Source organism: Pyrus communis, chromosome 17 (assembly GCF_041283825.1).
Source record: "Pyrus communis isolate YQ-2024b chromosome 17, ASM4128382v1, whole genome shotgun sequence".
In the NCBI taxonomy this organism is placed as follows: Eukaryota; Viridiplantae; Streptophyta; class Magnoliopsida; order Rosales; family Rosaceae; genus Pyrus; species Pyrus communis.
The window spans coordinates 6,870,910-6,894,968 of NC_142581.1; the positions used below are offsets into that span (position 1 = coordinate 6,870,910).

Sequence of the window (24,059 nt, forward strand, 5' to 3'; positions counted from 1 at the left end):
TTATATCAATCTCATAGACCATTTTGACTAAAAAGCCAAAAATTTTATAAGTGATTGAAACATGTATTTGTATTGTATTATTTCATGTATTACAATAAAAGTAAATAAGATGATTGATGTCTTATCTACAAGATAAACTTACACATAACATATTCACTATATTGTGACGTTTTGTTTGATTTTACGTGATATGTAAGTTGTTCTCCACTTAAGTATATTAAAATAAATGTATTTAATGAATCAAATTTTATTGAGAAATAAATAAAATAGAAATGATTTATCATTAATTGTAAAGAGTGCATTAATGTTTCGAGTGTGATGGGTGAACAGGAAAATAAACTTAAGTGGATTTTATTTGTTTGATTGTTTAAAGGGGGAGAATAATATCGTTTCCAAGTAAAACAAAAAATGGGAAAAGGATGTTTCATTGTGTGGATGATTCTAACACATTTTTTTTTTTTTTGTGCGCCAGAAGACTCTCTTAGAGTGAAATTCTCTATAAACTCTCACTTGACAGCATCATATAATTACATGTTAGTACCTTTCAAAAAAAAAAAAAAAAGAGAGAGAGAGCATATTTTAATGATTGGTCATAGTTTAACCATGATATAATGGTATTATACATTATTAGCTAATATCAATTTCATACATTTTGTTTTGTAAGTATACTTATCCAGAAATGTTAACGAAACTTTTTTTTTAAAGTGTGATTATCTAACACCTCATAATTTATTGTTAATTTTCATATCAATATTATAAAATATTGTGCCACAAGAAAACTCTCTTAAAATGAAATTCTCTATAAACGCTCACCTGACAGCATTATATAATTACATGTTAGTCGCTTTCAAAAAAAAAAAAAAAAACTTATTTTAATGATTGGTCATAATTTAACCATGATACAATGGTATTATACATTATTAGCTAATGTCAATTTCATACATTTTGTTTTGTAAGTATACTTGTCGAGAAATGTTAACGAAACTTTTTTTTAAAGTGGGACTCTCTAACACCTCATAATTTATTGTTAATTTTCATATCAACATTATAAAATATTGTGTCATAAGAAGACTCCCTTAAAGTAAAATTCTTTATAAACTCTCACATGACAATTTAATGTTAAGTCGAACACTATAAAATATTGTGCTATAAGGAGACTCTCTCAAACAATAGAATACGTATGTTAAACTACTGGAAAGGGAGATCGAACACAAGACCTAGAATGTAAGGGTGAATGCTCTTAATAAACTGAGCTACAAGACACTTGTCTTTATTTATGATCTTTAAATCTAACAAAAATACCATACAAAATTAAACAAAAATGCGTTAGAGGAGAAAAAGGGTATGTGATTGTGTGGAAAATTATTTCCCTTGTACAAAACAAATACTAATTTACTAGAATGAAAATTGTTACACTATGATGAATTATTATTCTTGTTGAACAAAAACAGGTATTTGAAATGATTAAGAGGTTTTATTGGAAAGAGGATTTTCTTCAGATGTACTTTGTGGAAATCTTAATCGTTCATCGTGCGGTCAATTTTCGTTAGATACTATTTGTATTTAATTTTAAATAAAAAAATCAAATAATTTTCTGACCGTACAATGTACGATGAATGACTAAGATGTGAGGATTCCTAAGATCCCCACAATTTGAATCCTGAGAGGATCCAAATCGGTTTTATTGAAGCGTTTGGTTGGTGTGTCATAAGAAACACATGTTGTGTATTTTTAATGCAAAATAATGATCCAATACGATCATCTTCAGATCCTCTTTGTGAGGATTTTAAAAATTCTTTAATTATATATGTTTATCGTATATTATATAATTAATATTTTTTTACCAGACGATACACTATGAATAGACACAATTAAAGAATTCCTTGAATTCTCATAAAATGAATCCGAAAAGGATCGTAATTTGATAATGACAAGCAAGGAACTCGTCAAGAAGCCATGGTGACATCATTGACAGATACAGTGACACGTAGGTAGTTGACTGAAGTCATTGTTTACTTTCTTTTTATCTTCTACAGATTCTCCCATCCGGATCCTGCAGACCTCCCTCCGTCACTCATCTCTCCCTCACAATTCCACCGAATTCTCACGGCATATTTCCCCGACCTTCAACCCCGGTCCCCTCTCATTTTCTTCTTCTTCTTTCCTCTCTGCGGTTCCGCTTCGTCAATCGCCACCGGAGAAGAAGGCAAGAATATTAAAAAGAAAAAATTTCAGCCGCATGATTTTACGAAAATAGCTGAGCGATTTGTATTAGGTTAATATTTTATCTTAATTTTTTATAAAAATAATAAAAATATAAGATAATAAGAATATAAAATATTGATATGATTTAATTTTGACCGTATAAAAAAATAAATGGAAGGGACAGCCAATGAGGAGAAAAGGACATTCAAACGAGAAAAAGGCATCCAAGAAAGCAGACAATCTACTTCCTGTTCATGAAGGGAAACGTGGCCTATTGCTTTGATTGATTGTTTTGTCGTTCTTTCTAAACCGTGTAAGCTTGTAGGTCGGCCTGGCCCACATTAATGTTATGTTAGTGTAGAGACTGTGTGGACACTAGTTTTTGTTAATTTCTTTTTTGTTGAAATGTTTTTGTTCATTCTTTAATAATATTTTAAGTTATGCTACTATATATTTAATTGAGATCTTTTGATATGAGTCCAAAATAATTAAACATTGGACCTATTTTAAAAGTAAAAAATCATTAAAAATTGGATTTATTTCAAAAGGTAGTCTATAAAATTAGACCTATTTCAAATTTTCCCTATTTTTTTTAAATATTAATCTATTAAAAAGTTTGAAATTAGAACGCAATGGATTGAAAAAAAAAAGCCTTGATCATTTGAACAATACAACCCACAACTTACTAATAACAATATTAATTGTGTGCAAAATCGTTGATGCATTGTAGGATTCATTTGCATCAACGGCTCATAAGTTACTTGTGTATTTGTGAGCATTGCTCTAGTTTATTATTTCCAAACCTGCCGGAAAATTCACTTTCATTAACAACTCACAAGTCGCTCCTATATTCTTAGCATCACTCTAGTATTTCTTCACCATTTGAAAATCCCAAGTACTACACTTCGTTGCATTATTGCTATTTTCCTAGCAATTGACTTCTATTTTTAAGAGTGTTATTCACATACTTATTTTTACTTTCAACACATTCTTGTTAATTCTGTGTTCTTAATATTTCTTAATTTATTCAATACAATGGTTAAAAATAAATATAGTGTGTGACAACTAAAAAAGATTGTAGATAACATTACCTTTTTTTTTTTTTTTTTTTTTTTTTTTTTTTTTGTTATGTGCGACATTAGGAAGGAAGGAATTTGAACATAGGTTTCGCGTGCAAAAATATAAAACTAATTGAAAGGAACATAGGTTTCGCGTGCAAAAATATATGTTCTTAAATTCAAGATTAATTTAAAATATTGAAAGGAACACCAATTGATTAAATATAAAACTAAGTCGTAAAGTACAGTTTCAGACGCATTTTCCATTTCCATTCAAATAATAACAGCAGAGTACAAAATCATTACAGCGGAGAAAATGCTCCCAAACTTTTTCACGTTAGGTGAATGCTGAGATCATCCAGATTGGTGGAGGCCAGGATCCTCAAACCATGCTCATTGGCCAAATGTAAAAGGCAGATGAAACACAGGTGAGGGGAGATGTCACTGATAGTTTCAGCAGCTCTGCAGATCACTCGGAAAGTTACCCAAAATTAGCCTGAACGACACCAATTGCTCCACTCTTTTTCAAGTTCAAAAATATCAATAATTAATCAGAATTTACACCTTCTAAAGAATGTAATATCAAATACGAAACAGTAGGATGGTAGATGCAGAAATTCCGTTTGGAAATACTTCTTTACGATGCACTTATGTTAATAAGCGCTTTTACAGGAACCAAATATAAGTGTTTCCTGAAAAAGTATTTCAGTATTTCTTGAAACAAGTGCAAACGTTTTTATAACTCATAAATACTTTTAACTTTTGTTATACATTGTTAGAAGCTAAAAGCGCTTTCAAACAAGGCTGAAGTTATACAAGTTCTTAAATATCATTCAATTGTTGATTTTATATGGTATAAAATATATCATCTAGTGGGATGTACCCAATACAAGACAAAGGTATTTATGTATTTCTGTTGATAGATCACATCGTACACCATTCCAAGTGGCACGCTGAAATTGCCACAATTCATGTTTTATGATCTCCACATGTTAGTAGGTACGAGTAAGTTTCACAGACAGTTTGAGACAGTTTGATTGCAGCATGAAGAAAAGAGAGGACACCACTCAATCGGAAATCATACATCAAATAAATCTAGGATTGTTTCAGCATATGCATAAATCCCCGATCAAGCTTTCTTATGTAATTTAACTTCTTCTTTTTAATAAAGATGGTTTCCTATATGTTCTATTGCCTAAGAAAACTGAAAACCTGAAAAATAAATAAATGACTTAGCAGACCTAGATCGACGTTTAAACAGATTCTTGTACATGGTTCCAAATAGTTTCTTTCAAAGCCTTCACATCGACTTGTTTGGAAGTCTTGTCGCCATGAACTTAAATTTTGTTAACCTGTATTGTTTAGATGTAGGAAGCAAACAGCAAGCAAAAAACTGCACATATTTGTTTTAACGGATGTTGAATTACATACTGAAAGTGTAAAACTAATCATAAATCATAATATTGCAATCCTTATCATCTCCGGGATGAACATCTATAAAACTAGACATAATCCAAGAATAAACGTTTAAACTACATGAGTTGAAATCAAGTTCGTAAAATCACCACAACTCATGTCATAGGCCATACACAAAGATTCTGACTCATCGAGCTAACTCAAATTACGTCAAGCTGAAAAGTTTGGAAAACCATTTTTGAACAAATATTTACAATGCTGTGAGCTTAGAGAGAGATCTGTTGGATAAATATTCACAGTTAAGGCCTCCCTCCACGACGTTTGTTTGGTCATCATGATCATAATTCCAGTTCCCGCAATTCTCAAATGCATCACAATCAAAATCAGCTTCATTGTTATCGGCAGCATCAACTTGCTTTGCTAATTCTTGATCACATGTGTATATATATATACACACACACTGGCCTTCTGTTATCCTCATCAGATCAATCAACTAGACTCCTGAGAGTTGGTGAAATTTCATCTTTGATTCGCATGTTCAATACCATCTGTTCTACATATTCTATAAAAAGATCAAGAAAAAGTAAATCTTAGTAAACCACATCATTCTCATTTGGAAAAAATAGGAAGATGAGATTTACGAAGAACTCAATAGAATACCGAAAGCGCAACTCACCACCAGCAAAAGAAAGATCAATGGTATCTGATAATAATAATTATCATTTGAATGTTGATCTTACCAAATCTTTTTAACATAAGACCCTGGATAATAAGTAGAGCGCTTTCAGAATCGTTTAATGTTTCGTGCGGAGTGACGCAATAAAGGTATTGAGCCATTTTTTATCCTTCTTCACGACCCTGAGCCTGAATAAGTGGGGTAATTTTGCCGGCCAAAAGGGGGATGGTTTTCTTGGGAGGAAGGACAATACTGAGTAACTTCTTGTTCTTTGCAACCGTGCATTTTGCTAGTTCGACGCTTTCTGGAATACCGGTTATAACATGATGAAGAGCGGTAAGACCCACATAGTCTTGTATTTCCAAGTCTTTTTGGTCTCATTAAGTGCACCAATTCTTTTGCAATGTCCACCTTCTTAAAAAAGACTGCCCATTGAAAAATTGTCCCACCTTCCCTAATTCTTGCAGTTACTGCCTTGGGATGTCGCTTAAGAAGCTCCATTGCTGCATCAAAATCACCCCTAATCACGAAATGCATAATAGCTTGATTAACGTGGTTGTCTTCGTCTCCTGCCAAGCTAGCTAACGTTACATATATATCCCCATAATGTACGTAACATATAGTTGTTACCCTCATCACCAAAACAAAAACTTATAGACTATATACTGTTAGAACCTACTTTACGTCTTCCACAATTGCACAGAGATGTGATAACAGAACAACAATACAAACAATCAATATTTCATTAACTGCCTTTTCTTCTCTTACAATGTACCATTTATACTAATACTCAACTCTAACTTGCGGAGATGTGATAACAGAACAACAATACAAACAATCAATATTTCATTAACTGCCTTTTCTTCTCTTACAATGTACTATTTATACTAATACTCAACTCTAACTGTCACCGCAAGTTGATGCCATCTGACATCCTAACATTATCACCCCCCCCCTCCCCCCCCCCACTTCTCTTAAAACCAGCAATAAAACCAGGAACAACACAAACACAAGAATGTATTGAAGGTTCACAATTTCTGGAAACTTAAGCTTCAGTCCATGGTACAGTTCCCATGTAGCATCATCTTTGGAGTGGTTTTGCCATTAACTAAGGCTTCCGTGGCTGCAGCACTTTCTTGATCATTCTTCTGTCCAAGAATGCACTGGTACATCTTGCAAAATCCCAGCATCTGTGATAAAGCAACTTTGGTTCTTTCAAATGGAGTTGTGATTTTACCAGGACCTTTGACTCCTTCAACTTTGACAGAGGTTGTTGCCAATAAGAAATCTGTGTACTTCACGGCTGCAGAGTTGATAGGGGCCCCTTTAGCACCCTGTAAACCCCATTCCATCACAAATGAATCATGCATTGTCAGCTCCTGCCGAACAGCCGTCCTCAACTCAGAAATCACAGGCTTTGCATCATCATCATCCGCACAATCATTTGCCAATTCATACTTCAGTCGCAGCAGCATTGCTCCTTTAAAGTAGCATACTTGCGCATTTTTTTATTCTTCTTCATTTTATTGTATATATAGACTACTTTTGTTCTGTTTTACCATTGAATACTGTCTCTTTTTCTTTGTAAATTGCAACTGTTATCAGGAATTCAAAGTCAATGCCATTATCCATTTTAGTTTTCTACTTGAAAAAAGCAAAATAAATGACTATTTTAGAGTGCAAATAACAATGTAGAATTTCAAAGGAGTTTAATTAATAAATATTGAACGGAAATCTTTGTGACAATCGAGACATAATACCTTCATTGAGCAATTCTTCCTTGGCATCATTATCTGGCTCTGTCTCAACAATGTTTGGGTTGTTATTCGTGTGATTGTCAGATATCTCCCCTGAAAAATGGAATCATTTATGTTTATATCCCATCATTCTCTATTGGGAAATATATTTCTCCCTTTTCCTATCTTATTTTTGCTGTAGTTTAAATTGAACTATTCTATTAAGGATACATCTAATTCAACTGAAAAGAGTCAGGTCGAAACCAAAACCGACACTACTCACACAGTTGACGTCTCTCTTTTTATCGACAAAAAAAAAAAGAAATCTCACTTTTTAATGAATATGAACAAAAAAAAAATGTCAAATATTAGTGGCTTTTCCTTTTGGAAGGCCGAATAAATTGGGCTCACTACACTTTGTATACAGTACGACAAAAAGGCAAAGAGGTATGTTTGGCACCTCAAAGTTGAGGAGTTCCTCATAAACAAAAATAAATAAATAAATAAAAAACACACTTCATGATTGATTCACAATTCGTGTTTATGATAAAAATCGTTCAAAATTATAAATTACTCAATAAAAATTAACTTTGTAGAAAATTAATTAATTCTAAGATTGTTAATGAATCAATTGTAACAAATATATATAAGAAAGAAAGTTGGAGTTGGACAGGAAAAGGAAAACAGAGGGAAGAGAGAGGGAGTTGGACGGGGAAAAGAAAAGGGAAGAGAGAGGACTCCCTGCTCCGCCTAATTAACGCTTCCTTCTCCACTGCTTTTGCTTTGTTGTTTTTCTTTTCCCCTGTTTTGCTCTTTCTCACTTTGTCGTTTTTTTCTTGGAAAATAATCCTTGCCGGATCCTTTTCTTATAGATTTTGTGATCGTAATCGTTCATCGTACATCATGCGGTCAGTTTTCGTTGGATACTATTTAATTTAATTTTTAAATTTAAAATAATTTCTGATCACATAATGTACAATGAACGATCATAATCATGAAATCCTCAAAAAAATGATCCAACAAGAATCCTTCTTTTTTCTTTTTCCCTGTTTTGCTGTTTCTGTTAGATAGCACCTTTTGCTAAAAAGAATAAGAAAAAAAAGTGGAAAGAGTTATCATACTTCTTAATCCGATATTACACCAAACGCTTCACAACTTCAAGTCAATTTAGTTTAGTTTAAATCAGTCAAACTTAGTCTCGCTAGTCCATTTCGAGATAATCCACTACTTCCGAAGAAAAAAAAATATATGCAACTCACCACCCAGCAAAAGAAAGATCAATGGTATCTGATAAATAAGGTTGAACATCAGATGCGATGCATTTTCCTAGGTACTTCCGAAGAGTCAAAGAGCACTCTGCATCCGCCAAATACTCCAAGATTATTCATTAAACGACCCTTAGACGGGATCAACAGCAAATGCAACTGAAAATACAAACAAAATTGTATCAAACACTTGGCCTCGCATCTCACACTACAAAAGTAGTAATAAGGATATCCAAAATTACAAAAGTAACAAAATACTGGTAAGAATAAGTTCCACATTATTAGAGGAGAGATCTTGAATGGGCTTACAAGTAAGTTGAGTTACTTCCTATATTGCCGATTGGTTTTATGGTAAAAAACCAATTTTCTTCATGGTATCCATGTGTGAAGTCAAACGGCCACACACGCTCCACGTTGTTAATTAATTTTTATGATGGAACCTATGCTTTCTTCAAATACAGCAACACTATCGATTTTATCTACCTTGATACGGTATAATGATAAATACGCCAAGAACGCAACTTTCACAAAATTTACTTCGTCTGCCGGTTAGAAAATTGTCCAGAACCAAGTAAAATACTACTTTTAAAATCAACATACTTCTTTTTGGCTTGCAAGTGAATACACTCGACTAAAAAAACGAAAGGGCACAGTGAGAGCCGATAGCAAACCCAACCCTGTTCTTCTTCTTGGACTGCTCTGTTCATCCCACCAAGGACCTTATATGCCTCGGAGTGTAGTGAATCCACCCTCATCGAGTAAATTTTGACTCCACCTTCAAGAGTGCAGCTTGCCTGCACAGATAGAGAAGTGATACATATTTAAGCAAACATTGCGTATCCAATCGATTATATGAACATTCGGCCACTCACTTCAAAAGTGGTTTTACCAAAATCTTGGTCTTGATAGATTTCAAATTCCAAAACTAATCCGAAACATCGTAGTATCAACAGGCGAAATTTACCTTTTGAAAATTCGTCTCTGCATTGTTTTCCTCTCCAACCTTAATAATATCCGTTAAATGGTCAATCAAATTCAGCTCCCATGTATTTTTCAGATTAATTTTCTGCGCACCCGACAGCTCAAAATTTAAGAAAAATTTCATAACAAACATCAAAATTTAATACAGTAAAAATGGTTCGCTCATTTGACAAATAAAATACTAAAAATATTGAAACTTTTTGTTAAAAAAAAAAAAAAAAATTTCAAAACTTTCAATTACTTGAAAAATCTAAACTGACATTTTCACTGTCGAGTTTGATGCAATTCTGGAGCAGCTCGAGGATATGCGCCTTTCCGAGGCAGGGATCGGGGTCTCCCTGCTGTGGCAGCAGATTGAGTGTCGGGCATTGCAATCTGGAAAATCGAATTAGGAAATTAGGGTTTGGGATTGGGAAAGTTCATGAGAGTGGGGGAGCGTTCGAGATGGATACTGATGGGACGAACAGGTTACCCTCCATTTGATGTGTTTGAAATTTATTTTGGGGGGCTTGAGAGGTATAATAAACTGCTTCTCGTGATATAAACATCCATTTTCTTTTGTTGACCAATCTCTGACCGTCAATTTTACTTTTGTGTGTTGGGAGCTGCCAAGTTATCATTTCAAAAATTTTGATTATTCAGTCTAACTAGCATCAGAATACATAAATATAATTATTTTTTGTTATTACGGTAAAATGTCACATGTAAAAAAAGAAAAGATGCAACACGAAGACTAAATGTTCGAACACGTATATTAATGTCTTTTCATTACAACCAGGGTGGATCTGGTTTTATTATACACGATCCAAATAACTTTTCATTACAAAATTCAAATAAAATTTTAGCAATCCAAAACTAATAACATTAATACGAGGCCGAGTATTTAGGGTCTTCACATGGCCAATGCTTTAGTTTCCTGTCGAACACGCCTGCTCCATAAGTAGAAATGACCAACTCAAGAAGGAGGGGAAATTGCATCCATATGAAAGATGCAACTGGAACACTTGCAAGCAAAGTAAGTAGAATAGCAATAGATGGTTTTCCATGAAGTATAATGGAAAGGGCTGAAGAAAAAGCTATCATCATTGCCGCGATCGATAAAAAAAGGGTGATAAGGCCTAATATCATTTTTGTTGGTAATGATTTGAGGAAATCATTTTCGGCATAACGTGATGTGAGGATTCCCAAAAATATCATTACTGAAGTTGTGGAAAAAAAGAGTGATATAACATCTGAAACTATAAAAGTTGTGAATGCCCTCTTACTTAAGAATATAGGAAGACCTGTATCTTGTTTATTTCCACCAGGAACCGTAAACGCTGCAGCAAACATGGTAGTAACGATGAGAGCCCCTACGACTGTGCAAGATGTTGCTATACCTTTCATTGCGTTTTCACCCTCTTTCACCAAATCCTTGTGACCCTTGGTAAACAATTCACGTGGTGTCATCTCATCCGTTTTATTTATTACTTCATGATCTACAGGCTGTGCAAAACGTTTTACCTCCTGCATGTCATTCAACAAAAACTTAGCAGAGATGTGACTATATATATACATCCGAAGAGTAATTCTGATCTCTTGGTACAAATCCTTATGGCTAAGTCTCAAGGTATTTTCAGTTCAAGTTATGAAGGAATGGACTACAAATATATAAAATAACTTCTGATTTCCTTATAAATTTCAATTATATACAAAAGAGAAGATGGTGAATAGGAGAAAGGAGGGGGTTCCATCATCAATTTTCACGAATATGACTAAGTAGTCTCTTATAGAATAACATAGATTTTATAAGTATAATATATAATTAATTCTATAGGTAAGTAGTCACCTTGAACCATTGCAGTTCCCTTTGCACTTGCAAAGCTGCACCTCGAATAAGATTAATATGTGCGGCGGAGGTAATAGTTCCTACCACATGCAGCATGTTATTGCTCGACTTATCTTTCCTAGTTACGAACCACCATTTGCGTTGATCATCTAGTCCATATAATAGACTAAAAACTTTATGTTGACGACATTCAACTGCAAATTGAAAGATGTTCCGGCCTTTTTCATTGGTGATGTCATGGAGTTTATAATTTGCTCTGCATAAATGAGTAATATACTCCACATGCCCTTTTTTTATTGCTAGGAACATTGCTTTTTCCAAGCCTTGCAATTCTTTGACATCTTTATTTTTCGTCACTTCACACATGCGAGGTAGAAATTCAAGGATCCGAACATGGGACAATTTCATTTGATATATACGATTGAATCCTATGTTGACATTCAAAACAAATCAAACAATATACCCTTAATTCTATATATAGAATTAGAAAATAATTGAAAATTAAAAAATTAAAAAAAAAAGTAATTAAAAATTATTAAGACAATAAATAGGAAAAGAAAAGAAAAGTGATTTTTACACGCACTTTGAAGTTTTTCACACCCCTATTTATATAAGGACATTAGATTAAATAAAACAAACAAAATTAACGATCAAAATTAAACAAAAGTGTGTAAAAGACTAAAAGAATGTGTGAAATGAATTTCCATAGAAATCAATTCATAATGTAGCGTACCCAAAAGTTTACCAAAGGTCTTGACAACTAGTCCACGAAATGAACTTGTAGCTGCATTGAAATTCCAAATTGTCAGTAAAGTCTTCAATTACCAATTAGTTATAAGGAAAACTAATAAAAATAGCTTGAAAACTTTGAGTTTTAACGATAAGGACAAAATAAAGGGTAAGGTGAATAATACCATGTTTGACTTTTTAGTGTAAAAATGTGATTTTTCGTTAAAGTGAACAGTACCGCGGGCTTAAAACTCCCTTAGCTATATCCCCTTTTTATCAAAAAAAAAAAAAAAAAAAAAAAAAAGGTTATATCCCTGTTTAAACCATATAATATGGTTGAAAATTTTGATCTTTTTAGCATTACTTAATATGGTACAAAAATGTGATGAGTTTCTTCGAAATCAAAATCAATAATGCGTACATAGCCTCCTTGTGCCTGCACATTTTTACAGTTGTTCAAGGTGAGTTTCTTTGAAACCAAAATCAACAACTCTAACCCACATATAAAAGACCTGATAGGTGGTGGATTGCCTTAATGGTTAGACTTTTTTCTTCAATCCACTCAGTCCTAGGTTTAAACTCTCTTTTTCTTCTTAGTTTCAATGAGTGTAGAATATCAATTTTAATAAAAAGGCAAAAAGGTTCCGAACTCCATAAATATTTCAAATAATTCCAAAACAAACACAATAATCAAACTTTAGTACCAGTAGATTTGATAGCTTTGACCAATATTCTAAAAGCCGCTAGTCGGACTGTGGGGCCTAAGCGGTTTTATTCAAATTTGATTAAATTATTATATGACTTATAAACAAGTGTCTACTTATAATACATAGTTGTACTGTAAAAAAAAAAATTGCAACATAGAATGATACATTAATTAATAGGTTGCAATGGATAAAAATATAAGACGAAGATTTGATCTGTATGTTGATAGAAGATAAGCCCCACCATCATTTGAAACCAAGTTAGAAAAGAGGTAAATATGAAGAAGATGACCTCCTAGTCCTACATATCCATTGTCGAGGTAGATACCATAGTAGTAGGACTGTAGGAGTGAAAAATAAAAAGAGGAAGCATCCAAATGCATCTATAAATCAAGTTAAATAAAAAGGGAAAATATAAATGATATATACAGAACCAATAGGATGATTGACCTTGCCAATTTCACTTCAAGAATAAAGGCTTCTCCTAAAATATGGTCAATGTGTTTATCTTGAAATATATGGGCTTCTCCTGAAATACGCTTGCTAACTGATTTATATATAGTTGTGGTACCTTAATTTATGAAACAACTAAACATTAACAAAAACAAATGGCACGTCTGTCATGTAACATGCGTACCTGAGCAAATGAGATGCCCTTGCCTTTTACTACTCTGGTCGCCATCTTCCGGTTTTTGAACGTTTATACAAACATCATCATCAGTGGTATGAATAGGTTCCTCAGTGGTAGGCATTGGTTTTATTTGTATGCCTATCAAGATAAGAACACAAGCGCACTTATATATTAATACACGATATAAACTAGTTCCTTGAACCAATAATTTTCTATTGCTGCTTCTAATAAGAATAAAAGAAAATAGAAAGCTTAATTAGGACAAAATTTAAAATGAAGAGAAAATGGAAAGCATTACTAACCGTCATAAATCCATTGTTCACAGAAATTGAGTGAGCTTCCACTTAAGAATGCAGAACGCATACCAGCTAGTTTATTTAAAGGTGTTCTCCCGTAAAAATCTTTAGCAATAACTAACTCCGGACGGCGCTGAATTAAATCCCAAGCAATATCTACATATTGTGGAGTGTTTAGAAAGAACCTCTATAGATCTAGTTATAAAATTAGCTTAGTCTCAACATTATTAATATACAGCGGTTTTATAGTATTTACACAATGAAAAAAAAAAATTAAGGCGGCACTAATAATAATAATTATTTGAATGTTGATCTTACCAAATCTTTTTAACATAAAACCGTGGATAATAAGCATAGCGCATTCGGAATCGTTCAGGGTTTCGTGCGGAGTGACGGAATAAAGGTACTGAGCCATTTTTTCTCCTTTTTCATGACTACGACTATGAGCCTGAATAAGTGGGGTAATTTTTCCGACCAAAGGTGTGATGGTTTTCTCGGGAAAGACAATACTGAGTAACTTCATGTTCTTTTCAACCATGCATTTTGCTAGTTCGACGCTTTCTGGAGTTCTTTCTATAACATAATGAAGAGCGGTAAGACCCCTAGAGTTCTGTGTTTCCAAGTCCTCTTGTCTCATTAAGTCCACCAATTTTTTTGCAAGCTCCACCTTCTCAAATATGACTGCCAGGTGAAGAATTGTCCCATCGCTCTCGCCATGTCTTGCAGTTACTGCCCTGGGATGTTGGATAAGAAACTCCATTGCAGCATCCCAATCTTTCTTCTTCACTAAATTGTGCAAAGTTTGATTGTCTTCGTTTCCTGCCAAGCTAGCTAATGTTACATATATATCCCCATAAATAATGTACGTAAAATATAGTTGCTACCCTGATCACCAAAAGAAAAACAGATAGACTATATAATTGTTACGGATTTTTCTTATTCTTCTTAATTTTATTTTATGTATATAGAGTAGTTTTGTTCTATTTTACCATTGAATACCATCTTTTTTTCTTTGTAAATTGCAACTGTTAATAAGAATCCAAAGTCGATAGCATCATTCATTTTAGTTTTTTCCTTGTAAAAAACAAAATAAACGACGATTTTGAATGAAAATAACGATGTAGAGGAGTTTAATTAATAAATATTGAACGGAAATCTTTGTGAGAATCGAGAAACAATACCTGAATCTATTGCCGACCATTCCTCTAGCTCTGCATCAACGGTGGTTGGGTTGTTATTCGTGTGGTCATCTGATATCTCCTCTGAAAAAATGGAATCATTTATGTTTATGTCGCATCATTCTCTGTTGGTAAATATATTTCTCTCTTTTCCTTTCTTATTTTTGCTGTTGCTTAAATTGAACTATTCTGTTAACGATAGATCTGATTCAACTGAAAAAAAGCAGGCCAAAGCCAAAACTGACACTACTCACACAATTGACGTCTCTTTTTTTATTGACAAAAAATAAAAAATAAAAAAGACGTCTCTCTTTTTAATGAATATGAACCAAAAAAATGTCAAATATTAGTGGCTTTTTCTTTTGGAAGGCCAAATAAATTGGGCTCACTACACTTTGTATACAGTAAGACAAAAAGGCAAGGAGGTTTGTTTGGCACCTCAAATGAGAGTTCCTCATCAAATAAAATAAAATAAAATAAAAAACCTTCTTGATTGATTCAGAGTTCATGCTTATGATAAAAATCGTTCAAATTATAAATCATTCAATAAAAATCATCTTTGTAGAAAATCAATTAATTCTAAAGTTGTTTAGCCAATTAATTGTAGCAAATAGATATAGATGATTTGTAACACGTGTTGAATCTAACCATCTGTTTTTAGACATTTCAATGATTAAATGATCTCATATTTTATTCATTTTACAAAAAAAATTCTTTACGAAGTGATTTATGACATTAAAAAATTTTGATCACAAACATAAAATTCTGTAAATCAATCACAAAGTATTTTGACAATGAACTTCTCCTCTTCGTGTGAGGATCCAACTTAATTCCAAAGACAAATGCCTAATTATATGGAAAAGGAGAAGGTGCACATACCGGTTCCTGTGGCTTGGCATGCTTCAGCTGGCTTCAACTTTTCTGCCAAAATATCCCAGGCAATTTTGGCTCTGCGTGTGCCCCTAATAAAAGAGAAAGTATCGGCCCCACAAGAAACCTGGATCGAGTGCAAAGCCTCGGCATTACTCTTCCTCCAAGCTTTAAATTCAACTTCACCATCTTCTCGTTTAGGAGGCTCAGTGGTGGCTTCCACAACTTCCCAAAGACCTTTTGCCAACAGGTAGGTTTCAACTCGCAAACTCCATTCTTCATAGTTATTTTGGTTCAGAAGTTCATGAACAATTGGACTTGGGACAACTGTGTCTGTCATCATCAATCTGTAAATTTATGAAATCTGAATTTATATCAATCGAGCATATGTTAGAACAAACTAGTAAGAAAAAAAAACTAATACTCACAGATTGAATTTTTGGGCAATCTTCAGATTAAGCTATGTGCACATAGTGCAGCCAAAGTTCATCTTTGGGTATGCTCGTTTATGATAACAAATCAGCCATTGAAAAAAGACTCGAGAGATCACTATTATTTGTATTACAACTGGACATGGGAGCACATACTGAATAAAAAAAACAAAGGGATCCAGCTCTACCGGGACAAATTAATTGATAAAGTAAGCCCTAAAGTCGTCGTAATGCCAGTCTACCACGAAGTCAACCCCCTATTTGCTTCAAATTGATTTTCTCTCCCTCTTATAAAACTCGACGAACCCACATCCCAGATTTCCCCTCCGTGCTTCACGGAGGAACACCTGGCTGGTTCCGCTCTGGATCTGATCCAACGTCAAGTTGTGATACCGCAATTCTAGCTTCCTCCGCTACCCAGCAGCTCCCTTGCTAGGCAGTATCCTTTGAGACAAAACAAAACAAATTCAAAGTTTCAAACTTTGAAGAAGAAGAAGATAATATTATCCACGGACGTTGGGTTAGCCTCACAATGAGCCAGAAATAATGTGACTCAATTAATTGTTTATTAAATATTGTTTTCTATGTTCTTAATGTAAATTCTATAAAAATTGATTTTATTATGTGAATTCAGTTGCTTTAATTAGTTTATAAGGGTTTCTTCTAGCATGATATAAAATTATTTATTTACTTCAAATATTTGACTTTCTTTTGTCAATTTACACATATAAATATATTTAAAACATGTAAATCACGGACGTCGTGATTAAAAAATACGCGTGCATAAAGACTAGTTATAGGAAAAGGCGAAGGTGCACATACCGGTTCCTGTGGCTTGGGATGCTTCAGCTGGCTTCAACTTTTCTGCCAAAATATCCCAGGCAATTTTGGCTCTGCGGGTGCCCCTAATAAAAGAAAAAGTATCGGCCCCACAAGAAACCTGGATCGAGTGCAAAGACTCGGCATTACTCTTCCTCCAAGCTTTAAATTCAACTTCACCATCTTCTCGTTTAGGAGGCTCAGTGGTGGCTTCCACAACTTCCCAAAGACCTTTTGCCAACAGGTAGGTTTCAACTCGCATACTCCATTCCTCGTAGCAAAGTTCAGAAGTTCATGAACAATTGGACTTGGGACAACTGTGTCTGTCATCTTCAATCTGTAAATTTATCAAATATAAATTCAGTGGCGGAGTAAGAAATTATGTTAAGGAGAGTCAATCTTAAGTGATGATAAAATTATGATAAATTGAACTTATAAATGAAAATTACTTACGAAATTATCATAAATATCAATAGCATAAAAAATATTCTAAGTTTCTAACCTTGATATCGTTAGGATTAATTAATTACATTATTGTAGATAATACTTTACATCAACAACAGAAAGCTTGCATATGCACTTTGGTGCGAATTCTAATAAAACTAACTGGATATTAGTATGAGAACATGAAACTTAATATCTTTTATTTGATTAAGAGGCAAAGAATGATATTATGAAATTAAGTGTTGGACCCTCAAGTATGAGCAAATTACACTTGTGAGGAAGGTCAACTATAAATATAAAAGCCATGCTACATCAATGTGGCACATATAAATACAACATTTTCAAATTGTTATGAGGGTCATTTGACACTCCTAGGCTTTAACTGGCTCCGCTAGTGTATGAATTTATGTCGATCTAGCATATGTTAAAACAAACTAGTAAGAAAAAACTAATACTCACAGATTGAATTTTTGGGCAGTCTTCAGATTAAGCTATGTGCACATAGTGCAGCCAAAGTTCATATTTGTGCATGTTCGTTTATGATAACAAGTCAGCCACTATAAAAAGGCCCATGACACCCCTAGTATTTGTATTACAGCACCGAAGACAAAAAAAACAAAGGCATTCAGCTTCACCGGGACAAAAAAATGAAAAAAATGATCTGGAATATGAAAAAGAAAAAGAAAAGAAATAGAGAATTAATTATTATATTTTATATTCCTGTTTCTTAGTTTGATACAACTCTCCAAATACTTCATTAAGTCATTCCAGCTCAGTCCTTGAAACTTGTTCAGTTCATGATAGTTCAGTGCAACAAATGCATTCTAAGTTATCAGTTATCCCCAAGTCGGCCCTGGTAAAACCATTTCAAGTTTAATAGAAGGTTTTTTTATATTTTATTTTATTTTTATAATCAAAATGGTCTCTGAAATTAACATAACTAATCATTTTGGTCTCTGTGATTTGAAATCGATAAAAGTAATCCTTAAGTTTGTCCACCATCAATCGTTTCGATTATTCTGTGAAAAGTTTTATTAAATAATGACCAAAATGACAAAATATCTTCAATTTAATAAATAATGAGCTAAAATGATTTGACATAAAAACACTCACATCACTCAATTTCACACCAATTTGACACTAAAATTTCCTAATTTAATTTCAAATTGGAAATGAGAACTGTTATTAGCACTCAAAAAATTTTATTCAGCACTCCTCACAAGTGTATTTTTCTTTCTAATTATAAAAAATTTGAGGTGCTATATGAGAATTTTAGAGGGTTAATAACAATTCCCTTAGAAAATTGAGCTTGCGAAATTGTACGGATTAGGTGGTGAAGAGTTTGAGGAACAAAGCAAGAGCGTAAGCAAGGAACATAGCGGGGAGAGCGAGGTCCAATGGGATCGACGCTACCATCAATGGCGAAGACGAGTCGTCGCATCTGCAGCCGACATCACCTGGTCCATTCTCTCTCACACAGCAAGACAATGGAACCTAGAAAAGGGAGAAAGAGGAGGAGTATGAGTCGCCTGGGCCCCACAGCTGAGTTCAATCAGGAAAAAAAGGTTGATGGATTTTTTTTCTCTCTTACTTTTTTTTTTTTAAAATAAATGCAGTGGATTTGGTAAGAAGCAAGAAATATAGAATTTTTTATTTTTGATTCATTGTGGAAGAAGCAAAGTAATTTTCATGGAACAAGAAATTATCTTCATCCTTCACAAGTAAAGTGCTTCTTCTATCCCTTATTCAGTACATTACATGTAACTTAGAAGTTTTAAGGTTAATTTTGCATTTTGATTCTCTCATAGAAGTTTAAGTTTTATTAAACAAGGACCAAAATGATAAAATATTATCAATTTAATAAACGATGAGCTAAAATGATTTGACATAACTTAAAGTTATTTTTGTTATTTTATTCTTATTTAATGAAGATTTTTTTATCAAAATGATTGATGGCGGACAAACGTTGCAGAATGTGACGACGACATTTCCCGGGAATCAAGCATTCTCTTCGAGTCCCATCTCCTTTCTTTGTACCTTAAAAAACTCACGTCACTCAATTTCACACCAATTTGACACTAAAATTTCATAGTTTAATTTCAAATTGGAAAACTGAGATGCAGAAATGCGAAATTGTACGGACCAAGTGGTGAAGAGCTTGATGAACTGAGCGAGAGCACATGCGAGGAACGCAGCGAAGAGAGCGAAGGTTCGAAGAGATCGATGCCGTTGTTGACGGCGAAGACGACGTTGTTGCATCCGCAGCCGGCGTCACCTAGTCCATTCTCTTGCAAGATTCAAGATTGTGGAAACTATAAAAAAAAAATAAGAAAAAAAAAGGGAAAGAGGATGAGGAGTATGAGTCGACTAGGTCTCACAGCCAGGTTCAACCCACCAATCAGAGATGAATTGGAATGGATTGTCACTGTCCAATCAGGAGAATGGGACTGCTAGATTATTTTTTTTTGGCATATTTGTCGATTTGTTCCCTAAACTTGTATAGAGCTGACAATTTTCCCCCTAAACTTTAATTTTAGCCGATTACCACATATAGTTAACTAATTTCCTACTTGAACTTTAATTTTAGTCAATTACCCCCTGAACTTTTATAAATATGCAATTTCTCTCGTAACGCTAGTTTAGGGGGGAAATTGGCTAATTATAAAAGTTATGGGAGGTAATTGACTAAAATTAAAGTTAGGGGGAATTGGCACCTCTATACAAGTTATGGGGGCAAACCGACAAATACCTCTTTTGTTTTTTCTCTTACTTTTTTTTATTACTATTTTTATTTTTTATGAATGTGGTGGACCTGGTAAGAAGCAAGAAATATAGAATTTTGGAATTTTGATTCACTGTGGAGAAGCAAAGTAATTTCCATGGAACAAGAAATTCTCTTCATTCTTCACAAGTAAAGAAATTCTCTTCATGCCGGTACGCTATGCCATCAGCTGCCTCTAATTTTGTAAACTGTTAATTCTATCTTAAAAATTGAAATGATGAATCCTTATAATTGAAATGCCAATGATCTGAAGCTTATGACTGAATTATTACAGTTCTGTAAGATTTATTGATTACTTTCTTTCAAACTGTGTCTCCCAGCGGAATCGCCACCACCAAGAGCTTTGGCCTCGTAGTTCGTCGTCGTCCAGTATTCCTCCAAAATTCCACTCTCTTTGCTCACTACGACTCAGTGTGGCTTTATTCTTCTAGGTACACCCATATCTATATCCCTAGCGACTGTTCATATGCATCTAGTGTTAGAGAAGGCTTTTGCCTTTTGGGTTCAATTTCATCTGCTCTCTGCATTGGATTTGATGTCTTCTCAGCCTGAATTTTTTTATTCAGCAATGGAGGTTGCATTATCGCTTGAGAAATTGGCAAATGAAAGCTGCTCCAATTGCACAGTGTAGGACATTCATTGTTATTGTATGATGTCTTTTTAATATAAGATGATTAGGTTTAGTTGATAATATTTTGTACCAGTAGCATCGATTGTTTCGTGTTATGAATTAACAATCTTACTATACTATGTTCATCCTCGAATTTACGACTAACAGGTTGCTGAGAAAAACAAAGATGTGTAGTTAACAAATTTTGTTGAAACTGAGTTTTTGGCTGAGAAGGTCAGTCTTGATATCTTCCTTTATTTTTCCTCAGTTGGAAAGGTTCTACAGGGACACTTGCGGTATGATTTTTGATGTTCTGCTTTTACCTTTGTAGGTGGAAGCCATCAAGAAAATATCTGAATATGTTGCTCAACTGAGGACAGTTCGCAAAGGGCACTGTAGAAACCCATAATTCAAGTTCGTTGTCATCTTTATCCTATGTTTAGTGTTCATCTTTTGAAAATAACATCACTTTATCCGATTTTGTCTTCCGTTTCTTAAAACCCAAGCACTACTCAACAGGGATGTTGTTGCTATGTGATGATGAGTTTGTCGTTGTTGAAAGTGGTGTTATACTGTTCGGTGCGCTGATTGTAGTTGTTTAGAGGTTGTGGTTGTATGGTTAGAACCTTATATTAGTTTTTTGGATGAGGAAAATACATGAGGGACAAAATTTTGTCAAATTAGTTGTTTGCATTAGGTTTTGATAAACTCAAGTAATTGTATATATGTGAGATTTAGAAATCCGCACTTTTGGTTTTACATAGGCTCCCAATTTCTGGGCAAAGGAAATCAGGAAGAGAACAACAACGGTGAAAATCGACGGCCCATGTGTAGCATTCAGCCCAATTTATAAGAGGAGAGGTCAACATGTAGAACGAATGACATGAGGATTTGTTTAATCTTATCAAGTTTTGTATTGAGGTAAAACTCCCTCCCCATTTCACTTAGTTTTAAATGCTGATTAGTATAGAATCCGGATTTTCGCTGGATCCGTAAATCGTGTTTGTTTATCGTACATCAAGAGATCAAAAATCACTTTAAATATTCTTATTTAAAATTAAAGACAAACAGTACCTAACAAAAATTGACCGCACGATATACGATGAATGAATATGATTCAATGATTCCTAAAATCCTCACCAAGAAAATCTAGAGAGAATCCTGTTGGATTAGTATATATGTGTAAATAGGATTGTAAGTACGGTTGTTCAATAAATCACTGTATGCATGTATGGATTTATGTCAAACTTTTTTAAATTTAGAGCCTCAAAAGATGATTCCAGCGTTGATAAGGGAGATATCTGCATGTATGGATTTATGTCAGCATTTAGTATACGGGAGTTCAATAAATCACTGTAGTGAGTCAGACAACAGTCAACCTTCTTCTGCGTCTCATTCTTGCAACTAGCCGCATCTTTTCCATTGCAACATTGGCATCCTCTACTCTGGTATCTAAAATTACAACAGTATCAAGACACTAACAAGATCAATGGAGCTCGAGTCCAATGTGAAAGAAATTACTACTACAATTTACAGATGAGCTGCTTAAAGATAACTGTACCACATAGTCATCATTCCGATAAACCATAAAAAAAATCACATTGCTTCTGCCAGGAAAGGTCATTGATTGTATGTTCTCTAGTTCATTGTACAGGTTATGAATGCAAAGGTTAATACAGCGAAGCTATCGATTTTATCTACCTTGAAACGGTATAATGACTAATATGCCAAGAACGCAACTTTCACAAAATTTACTTCGTCTGCCGGTTAGAAAATTGTCCAGAACCAAATAAAATACTACTTTCAAAATCAACGTACTTATTTTTGGCTTGCAAGTGAATACACTTCAATAAAAAACGAAAGGGCAGAGTGAAAGCCGATAGCAAACCCAACCCTGTTCACCTTCTTGGACTGCTCTGTTCATCCCACCAAGGACCTTATATGCCTCGGAGTGTACTGAATCCACCCTCATTGAGTAAATTTTGACTCCACCTTCAGGAGTGCAGCTTGCCTGCACAGATAGAGAAGTGATACATATTTAAGCAAACATAGCGTATCCAATCGATTATATGAACACTCGGCCACTCACTTCAAAAGTGGTTTTACCAAAATCTTGGTCTTGATAGATTTCAAATTCCAAAACTAATCCGAAACATCGTAGTATCAACGGGCGAAATTTACCTTTTGAAAATTCGTCTATGCATCGTGTTCCTCTCTAACCTTAATAATATACGTTAAATGGTCAATCAAATTCAGCTCCCATGTATTTTTCTGATTAATTTTCTGCGCACCCAACAGCTCAAAGTCGAACATTTAAGAAAAATTTCACAACAAACATCAAAATCTAATACAGTAAAAATGGCTCACTCATTTGACAATATAAAATACTAAAAAAATTGAAACTTTTTGTTAAAAAAATTAATTTCAAAACTTTCAATTACTTGAAAAATCTAAACTGACATTTTCACTGGTGAGTTTGATGAGATTCTGGAACAGCTCGAGGATCTGCGCCTTTCCGAGGCCGTGATTGGGGTCTCCCTGCTGTGGCAGCAGATTGAGTGCAACGGACTTCCTTCGAATCGCGGCGGCGGGTGCTGCGTGAGCCTGCGCACACTCGCGGTTGTCGTCGTTGGAGCCCAGGAAGAAGGGGCTAGTTGGAGACTGGAGACGAGCGGCCATTGGGAGCCTCCGCTTCTGGGTTGCCGGATTAGGGCTCAGAGCGTCAGCCATTGCAATCGGGAACATCGAACTGGGAAATTAGATTTGGGAAAGCTTATCATGATGGAATGATGGATATTGATGGGACGAACAGGTTTCCCTCCATTTGATTTGTTTGAAATTTTGTTAGTGAAATGCTAATTTAGTTCTTGAACTATCATTTTAATGAAAATTAGATTTCTGAATTAGATTTTTGGTATAATAAATCCCTAAATTCATTAAAAATTGCTAATTTTATCTCTACTATTATATTCAAAGCTATTTTATCCAATTTTTCGTCATAAGTCACTTAACGCACTTAGAGAGTAATACCGTTATTTTCTCGTCTATATGCCTTTTACATTTCATATAGGTTGAGGATCTAACGTCTAATTTATCTTTCAAAGTTAACTTCATACACTATATCTTTATGAAAAATTATCAATCTACCCTTCAATATGTATTACATGCAAATAACGTAACTTAAATTAATGAAAAATTGAATATAGTAGCTTCGAATATAATATTAGGGATGTAATTGGCATATTTTTATAATTCAATGACTGATTTTTCTGAAAAAAAATAGTTTAAAGATCTAATTTTTACTCAAATGATAATTTAAGGATTAAATTAATAGTTCATCCAAAGGCATTATACGTTGCTACTCGTGCATATGATATAAACATCCATTTTCTTTTGTTGA

At 34.0% G+C, this 24,059-nt stretch overlaps 1 protein-coding gene, 1 long non-coding RNA gene and 1 pseudogene across 4 annotated transcripts; all 3 read right to left on the bottom strand.

Moving 5' to 3' along the window:
• Positions 1 to 6,337: 6,337 nt before the first annotated feature.
• Positions 6,338 to 9,862, bottom strand: LOC137708780 (uncharacterized). Of its 2 annotated transcripts, XR_015958264.1 has the most exons (5): positions 9,598 to 9,862; positions 9,321 to 9,422; positions 8,351 to 9,150; positions 7,116 to 7,205; positions 6,338 to 6,950 (listed from the first exon to the last, which is right to left on the bottom strand). It is a non-coding gene; the product is annotated as an uncharacterized LOC137708780 (long non-coding RNA). The 2 variants fall into 2 exon arrangements; XR_011064830.2 differs by lacking the exons at positions 6,338 to 6,950; positions 7,116 to 7,205 and having other exon boundaries at positions 8,212 to 9,150; positions 9,598 to 9,857.
• A 211-nt stretch (positions 9,863 to 10,073) lies between these two features.
• Positions 10,074 to 16,131, bottom strand: LOC137716944 (uncharacterized). Its single transcript, XM_088688781.1, has 9 exons — positions 16,002 to 16,131; positions 15,583 to 15,920; positions 14,707 to 14,787; positions 13,844 to 14,344; positions 13,532 to 13,681; positions 13,236 to 13,367; positions 11,899 to 11,949; positions 11,166 to 11,593; positions 10,074 to 10,843 (listed from the first exon to the last, which is right to left on the bottom strand). The coding sequence occupies exons 2-9, from the start codon at positions 15,914 to 15,916 to the stop codon at positions 10,202 to 10,204; spliced, it is 2,319 nt and encodes a 772-aa protein (XP_088544907.1). The 5' UTR covers positions 15,917 to 15,920; positions 16,002 to 16,131; the 3' UTR covers positions 10,074 to 10,201.
• Positions 16,132 to 22,274: 6,143 nt separating this feature from the next.
• Positions 22,275 to 23,487, bottom strand: LOC137708779 (condensin complex subunit 2-like; annotated as a pseudogene). Its single transcript, XR_015958263.1, has 3 exons — positions 23,120 to 23,487; positions 22,841 to 22,942; positions 22,275 to 22,670 (listed from the first exon to the last, which is right to left on the bottom strand). The product of XR_015958263.1 is annotated as a condensin complex subunit 2-like (transcript).
• Positions 23,488 to 24,059: the final 572 nt, after the last annotated feature.